At 54.1% G+C, this 15,933-nt stretch overlaps 1 protein-coding gene across 5 annotated transcripts in view; it reads left to right on the top strand.

The window, feature by feature from the left end:
• The window catches only part of LASP1 (LIM and SH3 protein 1), a 39,593-nt gene that overhangs the window by 14,425 nt on the left and 9,235 nt on the right, over nucleotides 1–15,933 (top strand). For all 5 annotated transcript variants that reach the window (XM_036339142.1, XM_036339141.1, XM_036339143.1 and 2 more), the window contains 2 exons: nucleotides 2,077–2,161; nucleotides 8,105–8,212. In XM_036339142.1, coding sequence (XP_036195035.1) covers nucleotides 2,077–2,161; nucleotides 8,105–8,212 — 193 coding nt within the window. The remainder of the gene's footprint in view (nucleotides 1–2,076; nucleotides 2,162–8,104; nucleotides 8,213–15,933) is intronic.

Raw genomic sequence — 15,933 nt, 5'->3', positions numbered from 1 at the left:
CCTAGCCTCTGGGAGCAGAGTCCCAGTGGATCCTCCCTTTCCCTGGGACAGCTCAGGAGCTTTGAATGGCGCTCCTCAGCTGTGGGTGGCCCTGGTTTCGTGGAACTGGGCCAAGCCCGGGGACTGGACCCACAGCCGTGGCCCCACATTCATCCGCAGGCCATGCCAGCTGCAGGCACCTGTGTTTACTCTTCAGTCTCCTCTCTTTCCTCCCTCTGCTGGGGCAGCTGCGGGCCTGGGCTGCCCTGGGAGGCAGGAGCCAGGCTGGGCCGGGGAGGCTAGGGGTTGGGACACAGCTAGACTCACGTAGGTCCAAGATGGTGAAACGAGCCCAGAGGGAACAGGGACTTGCCAGTCCACCCAGTGAGCCCGTGGCAGGGCCAGAGTCCAGCACCGTGCCCCATCCCCTTGGTCCCCCTCCAGACTCCAAGCCCTGCTCTTCACGGAGGGAAGTCACGTGCTCACCAGTAGCTCTGGTTCAGGGTGGGGCGCGTTTGGTGAGGACACAGAGACCGGAGGGCTGCTCACGTCCAGCCCTAGGGTGTGTCAGCCTGCAAGGGGGCAATCCTGACCCGGGACCTGCCAGGAGTCACAGCTGTGGTGGGGTGTGGTCACCCAGGGCTGAAAATGGCCGGATCTCAGCCTCTGCTGAGAGAAGCCACCCGCCATTCCCTGAAATAGTTGGGGCCCATGCCGATCCCAACGGCTTCACATTCCAGCACATGTACACGCCCCACAGCGACTCAGGACCGCCTCCCCTTCGGCTGGTGTGCTGGGGACTGGGTGATGCCCTCGTGGGATATAGGAGACCCGAGTTCTAGTCCCGGCCCAGCTTCAGTGCTTGGTGTGACGTTTGTTTATTCAACAAATATTTGTTGGATACCAGGTACTATTCTAGGAGCCTGGGTACGTCAATGACCAAAAGAGGTAAAAACCACCCCCTCACCTCATAGAGCAGCAGTGGAGGGGAGACAATGAACGGACGGGAGAAATAAGTCAGTTATAATGTCACCTAAGTGCTGAGTACTTGGTGCCAGTGCGCTGTATCCAGATGGGTGCGTGTGGGAAATGAGGGGTTGGGCCAGATGGTCTGAGAGGCCCCTGCAGATTGGCTGCAAGGCTTCCCTGGCTCCTGCTCCTTCCACGCCAGCCCTCTTTCTGGGGGACAGGACTCTGGTCTGTCAGGTGCCTGGAGACCGAAGGGTTTGGTTCAGGGTGCTGGGCCCGGGGGAGATTGTCTGGGTGCCAGGAGACCAGCCTTGTGCCTGGTGCCTTGGCCACATTCTCTAACCTTTCTCAGTTCAGTCATCTGTCAGAGGGGGACAGTAGGGTGCGTGTGAGAATTTGATCAACGAAGGCATGCATGCCTTTAGCACAGGGCAGACATGGGCCATGGTGGCAGTGTTGTCTGTCGCCCAAGGTGGGGCGGAGGGGTGGCCTCTTTTCTGGCATCAGGCTGATCTCTCACCTGTACTCCGTTAGGTTGGACCTTGTTGGCCCTTTGAAATACCACTCTGGATGTGTGCACTTTCTCTCACTGCCTCTTCCTCCTCCTTTTTCTCCTCCTCCTCCAGGAAGCCCCCTGGATACGCATGTCCCTTTCCCCTTCATTTCTGGCTCCGTATCCCTCCTGACCTTCCTCTCCTTGGTTGGCCTCCATTTCTGGTTTTAGCTGAAAGCTTTGTCCTGACCCCATCCTCATCTCTGCCCCCCCTTCTGGCCCAACGCCCTTGACCTCCCTGGTCGGTAGACTCCTAAGGCATGGCTTATCCCCAAACAAGGATGATCTGCCACCCTCAGGGTGTCCCTATGGCCTCCCTTTGGCTCAGGTTAGCTCTCCATGGCCCGCCAGCCACTCAAGCCATTTGTGTCTCCCAGTTCAGCTCAGGCTGAGTCTGAGCGACCCTTGCCTCCCTCTCTGTGGCTGGTGGACACTGGTCCTGCTCCGGGGGCAGGGGCAGGACCTGCCCACGGGTCAGAGGTAGTTGCCAGGAGAGCGTCAGGGGTCTGTGAGAAGCCCAGAGCTTCCTGCCCTTTCCCCAGAGTGACCTCCGCGTGTTCTTTTCTGTCCTGCAGACACTACCCCAAGCAGTCCTTCACTATGGTGGCTGACACCCCTGAAAACCTCCGCCTCAAGCAACAGAGCGAGCTCCAGAGTCAGGTGAGGGGCGGGCTGGTGCGGGGCCTGGCGGGGAGGGAGGGCTGTCGTAACCCCTGCATTTGGCAAGGGCTCCTTCCCCCTGGGGTTACTCAGCAAGGCCCAGCTGCTGAAATCCTGGCACTTGCCGGGTCTCCCTGCCCCCAACCCTGTACCCAGTTACTTCATATTTCCTGACTTGATCAAAGGAGGGGAGAGCATGCCCCCCCTTCTTCCCTAAACTGGGTTGGAGAGGTGTCGGTGTCTGACTCTTTCTGCTCTGGGGAATTTCACGTGGGGCCCCCAAAGCTCCTCCCCACTCACCCCCAAACTTAAAGGAGGAACTCACCTCTCTAGGCTCATGCCGTCTGAGGTTACCAGCCCAGCCTCTGTAGCCATGTTCCGAGGATCCTCTCTCATCATTCATGTTTCTGTCTCTCTCCCTCTCCCTTCCTCTCTGAAATCAGTAACAATATATTAAAAAGAAAAAAAAGGAGAGAGGCCGTCAGAGCCCTGAGGAACCTGGAGGAAGAGGTGTGGGCGGGGAGCGGGGAAAGGTGCCTGTCCAGAGGTGAGGGTGTGTGTGCACACCCTCAGGTGGAGGCAGGGGAGACACACACGGCCAGACTCTCAGGAGGAGAAATTCAAACCGCACTAATTCCCCAGCCTTTGTTGGTCTCACAAAAAGCTTGGCTTCAGGTCTTATTTTGTCCCTGGAATCCAATCCCTGAGGGGAACCCCCTGCTCCCCAGAGGCCCTCCTGAGTCATCTGGGTTCCAGGCCTCCTGACTCTCGGGCAGGCTGGGGCAGTCATGAGAACGGCCATCACTCTGCGGTAGGTCCAGGCCTTGACCTCCTCTAATCCTCACAACCAGCTGATGGAGGGACTCTTGCTGTCCCCATTGTACAGATGGGAACACTGAGGTTTGGAGAGGCCATGCTACTTGCCCAGATGCAGGTTTCAAGCCCTTTGCTCAGAGCAGCCTGCTGTGGCCCCCAGCCCCATGCTCTCAACCCGCAGGATGCACCAGAAGGGACCTGGGCCTTGTTAGAATGCACCCAAGGGGCTGGATGGGGCCCAGGAATCTGTGTTTTGACCTCCCTGGTGATTCAAGTGAAAGCTGTTAGTCTCACAGACATAGTTTGAGAGGCTTAGAGCTGGGCTGGGGATCAGGTGGAGCTGAGGGACCTGAGCTCACCCTCTTTCTGCTGTGACGGGCGGGTGGGAGCCCTGGGCGTTGGGGCTTGGCCTTGGGGGCATAGCTCTAACCTCCTGTAGCTGGGCTCCTGAGGGGCTGTGGCTGGGGTAGCAGAGGGTGGAGGCAGGACCTGCCCTCTTTGCAGGCCCCTCCCATGCCCCCAGCTGTGTGGTGGGAGCTGGCTGCTTGCCTCCCCTGGTAAAATGGGGACAGCAAACCCCAGTTGCCTCCAGGTGGGGGCTGGGCCTGCTGCTCTGAGGCTTGGAAGGGCTGAGCTGGCCTGGCTGGGGGTGGTGACAGGTCTGTTCCTGTGGCCGCTGTGGGGGCAGGGCCTGCTCTAGCTTCTAGCTGCCTGTGGCTGGCGGGAAGGGAAGTGGGAGCCTCCTCTGCCTACCCTGCCCCACCCCCCAGGGCATCAGCTGGGCTCTCTCCAGGGCCCCTTCCTGGGCTGGCATCCGTGCGGCTCAGCCCTTCTCAGTCTCCGGGAAGCTGCCTGTGCTATTTCAACTTTGTTTTCCCGTCTCCAGATGGGTTCCCCAAATGGTTCTTCGGGTGTCTGGGGCACCTGGAGCCTTCCCGCGGGGTGGTCCAGACCCGGCTGGGCTGAGGCAGGGAACTGGCAGCTCTCCCAACCCCCACCCCAGGCTGAAGGGAGGCAACAGCTTTGGGGTGGGGCTGAGCCGGGGATGTCTGTGTCGCCCCCTGAGCCCAGGCAGAAGTGCCAAGAGAATGTCTCTCATTTTCCCTCTCATTGTCATACCTCCAGGACTTGCCCAGGGGGACAGGAGAGCCCCAGGCCTGCCCTGGAGCAGGGTCCCTACTCCCTTCTGTTGGATCCAGTGACCTCAGATGGCATATCTGTGTCCTGAGCCGATGGCCAGAGGTGACATCCTGGATGTCCCACTATTAGCTACTGTGACCCTGGGCAAGTTATTTCAAGTCTCCGAGGCTGAGTGCCTTACCTGTAAAATGGGGATTCCCTATAGGTAGTCTCTCTCCAAAGGTTGCTGTGAGGATGTTAGTATACAGCAGGCATTGGGAACAGTTCTGGTATACAGTCAGCACTCAATAGCTGTTTGCATTCCTATCGTCCTGGGAAGGAGAGGAAAGGGAACTTGAGCATGTTGCATCCGAGGCACAGACAGGGACCTGCTGCCCTCGTCCAGCACCAACCTTTCTCATCAGGTCTCCCCTTCTGTGTGTGTCGAATTTCAAACCTGACTTCTTTTTTTGTTAGAGGGCAGTGGGCTACATAGTACATGGGCCCAGCAGGTAGTAGGCACAAAATCAGTGGTAAAATTGTTGGTATTATATTCTTTTCAATGAATTGTTAAAAAATATATTTTATTGATTTTTTTACAGAGAGGAAGGGAGAGGGATAGAGAGTTAGAAACATTGATCAGCTGCCTCCTGCACACTCGGTACTGGGGATGTGCCCACAACCAAGGTACATGCCTTTGACCGGAATCGAACCTGGGACCCTTGAGTCCGCAGGCTGACGCTCTATCCACGGAGCCAAACCGGTCAGGGCTTCCATGAATTTTTTAAAGTCCCGATCTTTCCTCTTACGTTGGGTCAGTAAGGCAGTAATTTTCCAAACTGTGCTGCATGTTTGGAAAGTTTGTGTCTCCATGCAATTCATTCATCATTTAGTCAACAGATCTTCCTTGGTACCTGCTGTTTGCGGGGATAGGGATGAACAGGAGAGATCCTGGGAGAAGGCTGAACACATCCTCATATAAAAAGCAGAGGTGCAGGGGTGGTGGTTGTCTGGGCTTGAGGAGCCTCCAGCATCAGTCCTGGCCCTGCCTCGGGGGTTTCCAGGACGAGGCCCTGGCGCCTCCCAGGCCGAGAGTCGTTCGGTCACAGCACTTAGTCTCCTGACCAACAGCTGGGCTGCGTGAACTCGGGCAGGTCCTTTCCTCCTCAGAGACCCTCGTCGCATCCTGGTGAGCCGTCCCAGATGCGGGGACCACTCCTGAGTGGGTGACGAGGAGCCCTGACGAGGGACTCCAGGCAGGACCCCCCACACTCCTGGCTCCTCGCTTTTTACCTCTCACCCACTCCAACACCTAACAGCCTTTCAGAGAACCTTCCCCACCTCCATTCTCTGTAGTTAAGGCCACAGGTACTTAAAAATGGTCACAAATTCCAGAGTGTGGAGGGCTTTTAGGAATCAGCTAACTCAGCCGTGGGCCGGACCCGGCCCGTTTGAAATGAATAAAACTAAAAAAAAAAAAAAAGACCGTACCCTTTTATGTAATGATGTTTACTTTGAATTTATATTAGTTCACACAAACACCATCCATGCTTTTGTTCCGGCCCTCCGGTCCAGTTTAAGAACCCATTGTGGCCCTCGAGTCAAAAAGTTTGCCCACCCCTGAGCTAACTAGTCTCTTGAGAGGGGGGCTGACTTGTCTAGGGACACGCAGCTCTGAGCCCAGGCCTCTGCCTTTTCTCAGCGCGGACTCCATCCCAGCCCTGCCCTCTCGGGACCCCCTGGGCCAGGAGTGAATGAATTACCTTCCCCAGCAGGGAAACTCGCTGGGAACCCACTGATGTCACCACCGTGTCGCCATGGCAGTTATTCCCCTGGATTAGGGGCCTGGTCCTTGCCAGGCCAGGAAGTAGAGGAAGGGGTGGGGAACTGGCATTTGTTCAGCACTTCGGCGTTGACAAAGCACTTTCACAACTGCCCTTATCAGAGTGTGGTGAGCCGGCCGCGTGCTCCACAATGTGTTGGCTGCTGTAGAGCAACTGTCTATCATCTGCCCCGTTGATCGGGACGGGTGGTATGATTGTCCCCTTTCACAGATTTGTAAACCGAGGCCCAAAAGGTCACATCATTTGTCCAAGGTCACTTGGCAGATGGAGACTGAGCCTGTGCTGGTACCAGCTCCCTCTGGCACTTTGCCTTGGGGATAGGAAGCCCCCCTCCCCATGATTCCTGTGACAACCCTTTTACAGGTGAGGAAAGCGAAGTCAGCGGCCTTGCATTTGGGGCTTCTGTATCCAGAGCTACATTTTTCTGGCTCTAAGTGCCTTACCTGCCCTGCTGCCCCCTTCTCACAGGGTTTCCGCTCCCCACCCCAACTAAGAGGCACCACGCTGGCCCAGGTCTTCCCGGATGGGCTGAGGCCGGGCAGTTCTGGGCCCATGGGTGGGTTGGTAGCTTTATCATTGTTAAGTTTTCTGTCCAGGCCTTTGTTTTCAGTCTGAGCAAAACAAAGGAATGTCTGGAACCTTTTAGGAAGAAGCCCGTGGATGGATGAGCTGGGGCGCTCGGGGACAAACGAGGACGCCTGACCTGGGCTGGGGGGACGGGGGGAGGGGGCAGGGAGCAGAGGAACTGACAGGTGTGGCCGTGGCTGCAGACAGGTGTGGCTGGTTGTGTTGTAGTGCAGCTCGGCACCGTGGCCAGATGATTCCATGCTGGAAGCTGCCTGGTCTCGTCATCCTGGAAACGGCCAGGGTCCTGGGCCTCATGTCCTGGGCTGACCTTCCAGGACAGGGCAGACCCCGTGGAGGAAATCCAGGCAGCTGGTGGGGTTTGGGACAGCTGGCTGCCGAGGTGCACAGGGAAGTCCCTGGAAGCCAGGGAGCAGTTCTCTGCCTCATGGGCATTTTCAGCCTCCATTCTGCTCTTTCAACCCCAGGGGAGGACAGGAGTCATTGTTTCTATCCCTTGAGTGTCTGGGAAGTCCTTTCTGCTGTCTGACTTGAGTCCCTCTCTAGGAGGATCCATGGGATTCCCAAGAGAGGAGGGCAGTGGTGGGGTGGCGTGGCGCCCTGTTGTGAAGTGCTGTCTGTCCCCCAACAACTTCATCCTTTCCTGTGGCGCTGACCTCAGAAGCCGGCTCCAGGAAGTCGCCAGAGCCCGTCAAAGGCTCATTGATCAAGTCTTCCGAGTGGCTGTCTCCCTGCCCTCCTCTCTGGGCACCAACTTTGTCCCTTGGCACAGCCCTCACTTAACTGGTCACTCAGAAACTCCCCTGGGCTCTCGACCTCGACGGGCAGGGCCACATCCTGGCGAGGGTGAGGGCTGGGGCAGGCGGTGGAGCTCTGGGAAGAGCCTTCTTCCGATAGCTTTGTGGGAGGATGGGTGGGCGGGGAAGGGTCAGGGGTCAGGCATATGAGGCTTTGCATTTTGGTGGCTCTGGACTTCTGCTGCTAAGCTCTGTGACCTTGGGCATGGACTCTGTGTCTCTGGCTCGGTTTCCTTACTTAAAATGGAGTTAAAAGCCCTGGCCAGTGTTTCTCAGTGGTTAGAGCATGCACTGAAGGGTCGTGGTTCGAATCCTGGTCAAGGGCATGTACCTGGGTTGCAGGTTCGATCCCCAGCCCCCGTTGGGGCGTGTGCGGTAGGCAACCAATTGATGTGTGTCTCTCACATCAGTGTTTCTCTCTCTCTCTCCTTCCCTCCCTCCCATTCCTTCTCTCCCTTTGCTCTCTAAAAGTCAATGGAAAAAATATCCTCGGGTGAGGATTAACAACAACAAAAATGGAGCTAATAATAGTGTATGGTAAGACTTAAATGAGGCACTTGGCACTCAGAACGCACCGAATACGTGTTGATGGATGATCATCCTTATTTTAATATTTTTTGGTGAGGACTTCTGCTTTGAGTTGGGGGGGGCAGTGGATGTCGCTACAGGGGGAGTTCTGGTCAGATCTTCTTCCTAGCCGGTTGCTACCTCAGGTGGCCACGGGCTGGGGCCCTTTCTGTCCCCCGGCTTGACCCCGGCCCCTCTCCCGTCTGGTCCTCCAGGTGCGCTACAAGGAGGAGTTCGAGAAGAACAAGGGCAAGGGCTTCAGCGTGGTGGCCGACACACCCGAACTCCAGAGGATCAAGAAGACCCAGGACCAGATCAGTAACGTAAGCTGCCCTGCCCCTGTGCGGCCACACCGCCCGCCACCCTTCCTCGCCGGCTCCCCCCTGCCAGGCTGGCAGACACGCGTGGGGCCCGTGGGCGGGCCTGCTGACGGCTGCTTGAGCAGAGGGAAAGGAAGGGAAGGGTTTGGGGTACAGATACCTTTTCTTTGTACCCCAGACTCTCCCTCTGCCCACAGAGCAGAAATGGACTGTACGTTGGGGAGGGTGCGGGGGGCCTATGTTTAGCTCAGTCATGCCCCTCTCTGTGAGGTTCCGTGGGTTTTTTCCTGGCTGGTGGGTGTAAGGGTCCAGAGTGGCTGTTTTGTCTGAGCACAAAGGTCAAAACTTCAGAACTGGGTGGCAGGGAGGGGCGGGCCAGCCTCCCGGTCTGCCTTTGGGTGCTGACACTGCATTCATTTCCGCCCTCCCTCAGCTTCCTCCCCCACCACGGCTCACTCTTCCTTCCTGTGTAAAAACCCCAGCCAGCCCGGCCTGCTGGCCCTGCACCCCTGGGCGCAGGACGGTCAGCAGTACGTGCTGTGGCCGGGGAGCAGGCCCCCGTTTCCTGCTTGGCTGAGCCATAGGCCTGCAGCCTGTGCGGCTTTGGGCTTGTGGGGAGGCTGTCCGGGGGGCTGTGGGCAGGTGGGGGTGGGACGCCGCTGCGAGCCTCAGCACGGAATCTGGGCTGCAGCCCTGTGCGTGGGGTGTTGGGCACGGAGCTGCAGGAAGTGCCCCATCCGATGGGCCAGGAGATCCTACAAATGAAGGACTGGGCAAGCGGCCGTCTTCATGTCTGGAACGGGAAGGGGTCGGCGGGTTGCCCAGTGTCACTCTGGGCCGAGGGACTGGAGATGGAGGCTGTGGAGGGCCTGGTTTCAGGTGGCCCAGCCGGCACCCACCCCTGGGCTCCCCATCCCTCTCCCCGGCCCCGTTGTGGGACGCCCGTAGAGCTTGGCTGGGCTCCAGCAGTGGCTCAGGTGGCTGTCAGGAGCCAGGGCCCACGCCTCGAGGAACAGCCGTGCCCAAGACCATGGCTTTCAAACGTTGACTGCAGACTACCCTCTGGAATACATTCCACGCCGGGACCGGACCCCTACCCCAAACTGGCCTGCTTATTTATGTAGAGGGAAAACAGAATCGGAACTTTCATGAAAGAGTCCTTACTACCGGAGGGCATTCGGATATTGTCTGTTGTATTTCGTAAAGAACTGAATGGGTTTCGCAACTCGGTTGTTGACCTGCAGTTTGAAATTCGAGGCTTGGGGAAAAGGGGGGCTGCCCTTGGGCTGGGAAGGCGTGCCTCACGGGGCTTGAATCCCACGCCCTCCCCCCAAAAAGTCTGTCTCAGTTGCTGCTCTACAAGTCAGGGCCTGGCCAGAGGGAAAGAAGAGGGATAGAGGGTGTAGCTTAGAGCTCACCAGGGGGAAGCTGGAGGGAGGTGTGTGTGTGTGGGGGGGGGGGGGGGGGACAGGAATAATGGGGAAGAGCGGAATGGCTCACAAAGCTAGAATCTTTTTTTTTTTTTTTATGGTAAATTTTATCTTATGTTCTTTTCTTTTTAAATATATTTTTATTGATTTTAGAGAGGAAGTTAGAAGGTGAGAGAAACATCAGTGATGAGAGCGAATCATTGATTGGCTGCCTCCTGCGCGCCCCGCACTGGGGATGGAGACCAAAACCCGGGCATGTGCCTGGAATGGGAGTCGAACCGTGAACTCCTGGTTCATAGGTCAACACGCTCGACTACTGAGCCATGCTGGCCGGGCAAAGCTGGAATCTTAACTCTTTTTTTTTTTTTTTTTAAATATATCTTTATTGATTTCAGAGAGGGAGGGAGAGGGAAAGAGTTAGAAACATCAGTGATGAGAGGTGGAATCATTGGTTGGCTGCCTCCTGCATGTCTCCTACTGGGGATCAAGCCCACAACCCAAGCAGGTGCCCTTGGCAGGAATTGAACCTGGCACTCTTCAGTCTGCAGGCCAATTCTCTGTCCACTGAGCCAAACCAGCTCGGGCTGGAATCTTGACTCTAAAGCCTCTTTGACTTTTCATTGTGAAGACTCTTGCCTGTTATCATTGATCCTTGTCCCCTGTCTATAACCTTAATCTCCGAATACCTTCACTCATTGCTTCTAGCCCAGCGGTTCTCAACCTGTGGGTCGCGACCCCTTTGGCGGTCGAACGATCCTTTCACAGGGGTCGCCTAAGACCGTCCTGCATATCAGGTATTTACGTTACGATTCATAACAGTAGCAACATTACAGTTAGGAAGTAGCAACAAATAATGTTATGGTTGGGTCACAACATGAGGAACTGTATTTATAGGGCCAGAAGGTTGTTCTAGCCTGTGGGTTTGAGCCAGATGTGTGTGTGTGTGTGTGTGGGGGGGTGATGACAAGCAAGCCCAATCATTTCTGCCTCCCTTTCTGGAAGGCTTCCAGAATATTCCACATCCAGACTATGGTACCTGCTCTTCTTCCCTCCCCCACTCACCAGTTATTGGAGGTTTTACTGTCCCAGGAGTCCTGGTAATAGAACTCACTGTGGCCAAGACATTCACACCTAAGCAGATAACTATCTTATCATTAACCACAGGACTGCAATTAGCTGATTGCCCTCTGCTCTGAGGTGGGGAGATGAATTGAACCTGACCTGGTTCTGCGTTTGCAGCTTTAGCTGGGACGTGTGAGTTGTGACCACAAAGATGGAAGACTTGGTCTTAGTGAATGCAGTTAGAGCCTGTCAGATGTGGGCCTCCCACCGACTGTACTAGAATCGCTGGGGAGGGCTTATTGAAAATGCAGGCTCGAAGCCCTGCTCCCCAGGCTGCCCGAATCAGTGTCTCTAGGGGTGGGACTCAGGGACCAGCATTTAAAAAAATCCTTATGGAGGATATTTTTTCCATTGATTTTTTGAGAGGGAGAGAGAGAAAAAAAACACATTGAAAGAGACACATCGATTGGTTGTCTCCCAAACATACCCCAACAGGGGCCGGGAATCAAACCTGCAACCCAGGTATTTGCCCTTGACCAGGAATCAAACCCGGGACACCCTTTGGTTCGAGGGCCGATGCTCTAATCACTGAGCATGCTGGCCAGGCCTCGGAAACCAGCATTTTCTGTTTACCTACTAACGTGCGCGGGCACCAGCATTCTAAGCACAGTCCTTGGGTTACTTTGGTGCTCACTGAAGTTTGAGAACCATCACCTAAGAGTCTGGAAAAAGCTTCAGGCCTAAATCAGAGGGTGCCGAGCCTGGCTGAGTCCCACACCCAGAAGTGTTTTGGGAATGATGGTGTTTAGAGCCACACCTTTTGTTTTGAATCCATGGATATAGCCTGTCGCTCAGTTGCCAGGTCAGCACCCAGTGACTCCCAGCTGTTTCCAGAGGTCAGACCATCTTGCAAAGAGATGATTTGCCTCCCTGGAGGAATAGACTAGGTTTACCAGTGAGAGCATTTTATTTTATTATTATTTTTTAAATATATTTTTATTGATTTCAGAGAGGAAGTGAGAGGGAGAGAGCGATAGAAACATCAATGATGAGAGAGAATCGCTGATCGTCTGCCTCCTGCATGCACCCCACTGGGGATCGAGCCTGCAACCCAGGCATGTGCCCTTGACTAGAATTGAACCCAGGACCTTTCAGTCTGCAGGCTGACGCTCTATCCACTGAGCCAAACTGGCCAGGGCCAGTGAGAGCATTTTAAAAATGTGTCTGCTTTCCCCAGGTGATGTTAATGCTTTGATATGTGTGGCCTGTCACCCGGCCTGCCGAGAGGCAAGATGGTGAGGTGGAAAGAGCCAGTGAGAGCAGAAACCAGCTTTTATCATGCAAGGGCTGGGCAGGCCTCCGTTTCCTCATCTGTAAAAACGGGAGCATGGACACCAGGAAACCGTCGAGTGCTTGGCATTCGATAAATAGTGTCCATTATTGTTACTTCAAAGGCAGGCCTGTTTGCTTTCTATATTGTGGCTAAGGAACACGGAGTAAAGTTTGGCTGAAAAGTTAGACCTTTGCCACCCTGGCTGGGTAGCTCAGTTGGATGGCCCATTGATGGATACGCCGAGGTTTTGGGTACATACAAGTGAAACAACAAGTTGATGTTTCTCTCTCTCTCTCAAATAAATAAATAACCTTTTTTTAAAAAAAAAGTTGGGCCATTGTTTCGTATGGAGAATGTGTGGGAAAATTTGAGGCAAGATACTGGGAAGTTGTACATCTGGTGAGTGATTGTGTCATCATTAAAGGCACCTAAAGGGATGAGAGGCAGGGCCACATGCTATGGGATGGAATTTGTCCTTTCAGAATCCTGGCCTTTGGCCATGAGCTCTAATGGCAAATGGATGGGGAACTCTCATAGCTGAGGCCCCTTTGTGGGAGCCACTGCCTTCAAGCAGAGGAGCTGTGCGTTCATTTACCTACATATTTACGTGGGTAGTGATTTTGTGTATACAGTGTTGTCTTTCACTGTATATTTTTTGTCTGTGAAATATAACACCCAGTCACCCCCTCTGTGTGTACTCAAGATGCAAGTCAAGAAACCGAACATTCCTGCACCCCTGTAAAATAGAGTTTTCAAAGTTAAAAAACATCTCTCATGCAGTGAGCATCGACCATACATTTAACTTATTTATGAGGAACCAGCTGGAGGACATGACAGGCAGAGGTGATGCCTTGTCAGTGAAGGAAAGTGCTGGGTACAATTAGATACAGACCTGGCCAACGTCCTACAGGACCATAAAGCCATAAACCTCAGAGATACCCTTGTTCCAGGCAGAAATCCTTCACATTCCACAAAACAGAAATAATTAGCTGCTTATCTTCCTTAGGTTAGCTGCAGTCTTTAGAGCCTGGGCCTAAGCAGTAGTAAACAGTGAAGTCAATTAAAATTCCAGCCCCAGAGTCAAATGGCCTGGAGGCAGGCTCGTTGGACAACTCCGTAGTTTAATTTTTGAAAGTGTGTGCTATCCTTTATAATGTTAATATGTAACCGTGTATTTTTAGACATGGCAGTTTTGTTTCGAACTGATTTTTATCTACAGCATGTACACTTTTATATCTTGCTGGGCAAAGTTGGGTTTAAAGATAAATCTACATGGTTGTGTCCATCCCTTTTCATTGCTGTATAGTACTCCATTTTAGGGTTATGCCAGATTTTGTTGATTCTGGTGTTGATGGGCATGTGGATCATTTCCATAGGCTATGAACATCTTCATGCAAGATGCTCCCCAGCCTTCTCCCAGCATGCCCCCTTGCCCTCTCCCAGCATGCTCCCCAGCCTCTTGCCCTTCATGCTCCCTGGTTCCTATCCCAGCATGCTCCTGGCCCTCTCCCAAAATAGAATAAATAAATAAATAATTAATAAATAAAGACACCCGCATTCTTTTTCCTGGTGTGAGTGGGGAGTGGAATTGCCTGGTCTTAGATGTGTTCCATCAACCTTATCGGCTAATTTGAGCTGTTTTCCAAGCAGCTGTGCTGATTTACTCTCAACAGTGATGAGCGTTCCCCTCGATCTACATCCTTAGACTTGTTCACCTTAACCATTTTGCTGGTGTGGAGTGGTATCTCATTGTGGTGTTAACTTGCACTTCTCTGATTACTAATGGGATTGAGCACAGGTTTCCATTGGTTTTAAGAACAAAATATTGTTAGCCTCTAATAGGGAGCTGTATTCGTGGAGAATCAAGGATCTGATGTTCGAACTGGATTCTGACTTACCTACCGTTTAACCATCTCTTGAGCCCTGGTTTCCTCATCCGTAAAACGGGGATGATAATAAACATTTTTCTTGGACTGGCTGAGAAAAGAAGGTGAATAAAGCATCTAAGGACACAAAATAGGCCCTCAACAAATGGGAGATGTTGTAGAAATAGACCCTGGCTGGTGAGTTGATTGTTCCATTCACAGCCTGATGTTCCCTAGTTAGCCATGATGTGGAGTCATGTGAGAGCAACATGTGGAGTCAGACCTTTGGTTTTCACCGCAATCGGCCTCCCTCTTCTCACCCATCACCCCCTCTGTGCCGCCTCTCCTGAGTTTGCCTGCCTGGCGCTCTCTTCTCTCAAAGTTTGGGTGACCTTATGATTATCATTCCTGTTGAGAGCGAGTGGGGTGCTATTCATATTTATTCCAGACCAGGGGATATGAACCAGGGCTAGGGGCAGACATGGACATGTGGTCACCAGCCTCCACGCTTACTGAGTAATGAAAGCTCTGCCTCACAAAGTCATTTAACTGCTGAGCCTCATCTTCTTCTTCCGTAAAATGGGAATTGAGGTGTACCTCTCCGACTTATTCTTTAGGGCGATTGCCATGAGGGCAAGGGAGATAATGTGCAAAGAGCATTTATGAACTTAATGTGAAGATTATTAACAGCTAGAGGCCTGGTGCACGAAAAATGTGCACGGGTAGGGTTCGTAGGCCTGGCCGACGATCAGGGCCGATCTGTGGGGTGACTGGCGGGGCGATCAGGGCCCCCGCTCACACCTGCCTTGGCTGGCCTGGTACCATCCACTCACTGGCCCCGCACCCCTGCCACCTTGGGTCGGGGCCTGTGGGCTGGGGGCAGCTTCTGCATTGAGCATCTGCCCCTGGTGGTCAAAGCGTGTCATAGCGACTGGTCGTTCTGCCAGTCGTTCTGCCATTCGGTCGATTTGCATATTAGGGTTTTATATAGATAGATAATAATAAGAGGTGGTACCCGCGGGGGGGGGGGGGTTCCTCCATGGTCAGGCTGTTACTATGCCATCCACGTGGGTCAGCTGGCCCTAATGTTAGAAGCATTTGTCCACATGTAGTGGCTTTTTAAGGATCAAGATCAAGCCCACTAGCTACTTGGGAGGCGTACACATCCGTATCTGCTTTCAGCTCTAGTTTCATTCGGTTCCTGGAGATGCTCAAGAGCCTTAGGGCCACCTGGGAGCAGATGGTATCATGGTGTTTACCGATGAGGAAACTGAGGCCCAGAGGGGAAGGGATTCTCCCAAGGTCACACAGCAAAGGTCACAGGGATGAAGCATGAGAGGAACGCCCCGGCTTTCGATGAGTCTGTAGGGTACAGATTGGGGATGGAACCAGGCCGCGGCTCAGAGGAGCTGGGACCAGACCTATACTCTTTCTCAGGGCTCTCTGTCACATCTCCGCTAATGCAGATAGAGAACGGGCCCCCAGCATGAGGGGTCCTGTCCCCCCAGCCCACCTCCTGGCACCCTCAGGGCCCATGCAGGCCTCTCCGCCTCCACACATGCACTCTCCCTCCCCTGGTCACCGGCTCCTGGTTAGGCCTGTTTTCATGAACAGAAAGTAAACATGGGAAGCTGCCCTTTCCCACTCCCAGGACAGAAGTCGGAAGGGCAGCTGTCTGTGAGCCCAGAGGCCTCAGAAGGGGTGTCACCCCCCTTCTTGTCCCCTCCACCCTACCCATCCCTGGATGGGGGACAACTGAGGGAATGGGGCTCGGGGAGACTCGCCTTCTGTCCTCCCTTTGTTTTAGGAACCTGAGAACATGGCACAGACCCTGTGTCTGAGAACTTCACCCCTGGGTGCCCTCCTCAGAGGGAATTGGGAGATCTGACGGGTTTTCTAGTCAAGGCTGGCTCCTCCCCTTCAGGGATAGACTCGGCCTATTCTTTTCCCATTTGGGTGTGGGTCCCTGCTTGGGCCGGAAGGGGAAGGGCAGGAAGAGGAGGGGCTGGTTCTGACGCAAACCCCTAAGAGAGG

Source organism: Myotis myotis, unplaced genomic scaffold, assembly GCF_014108235.1.
Source record: "Myotis myotis isolate mMyoMyo1 unplaced genomic scaffold, mMyoMyo1.p scaffold_m19_p_17, whole genome shotgun sequence".
Taxonomy (NCBI): Eukaryota; Metazoa; Chordata; class Mammalia; order Chiroptera; family Vespertilionidae; genus Myotis; species Myotis myotis.
The sequence above is the reverse complement of the archived record's forward strand: the minus strand, read 5'-3'. Positions and strand labels throughout refer to the sequence as shown.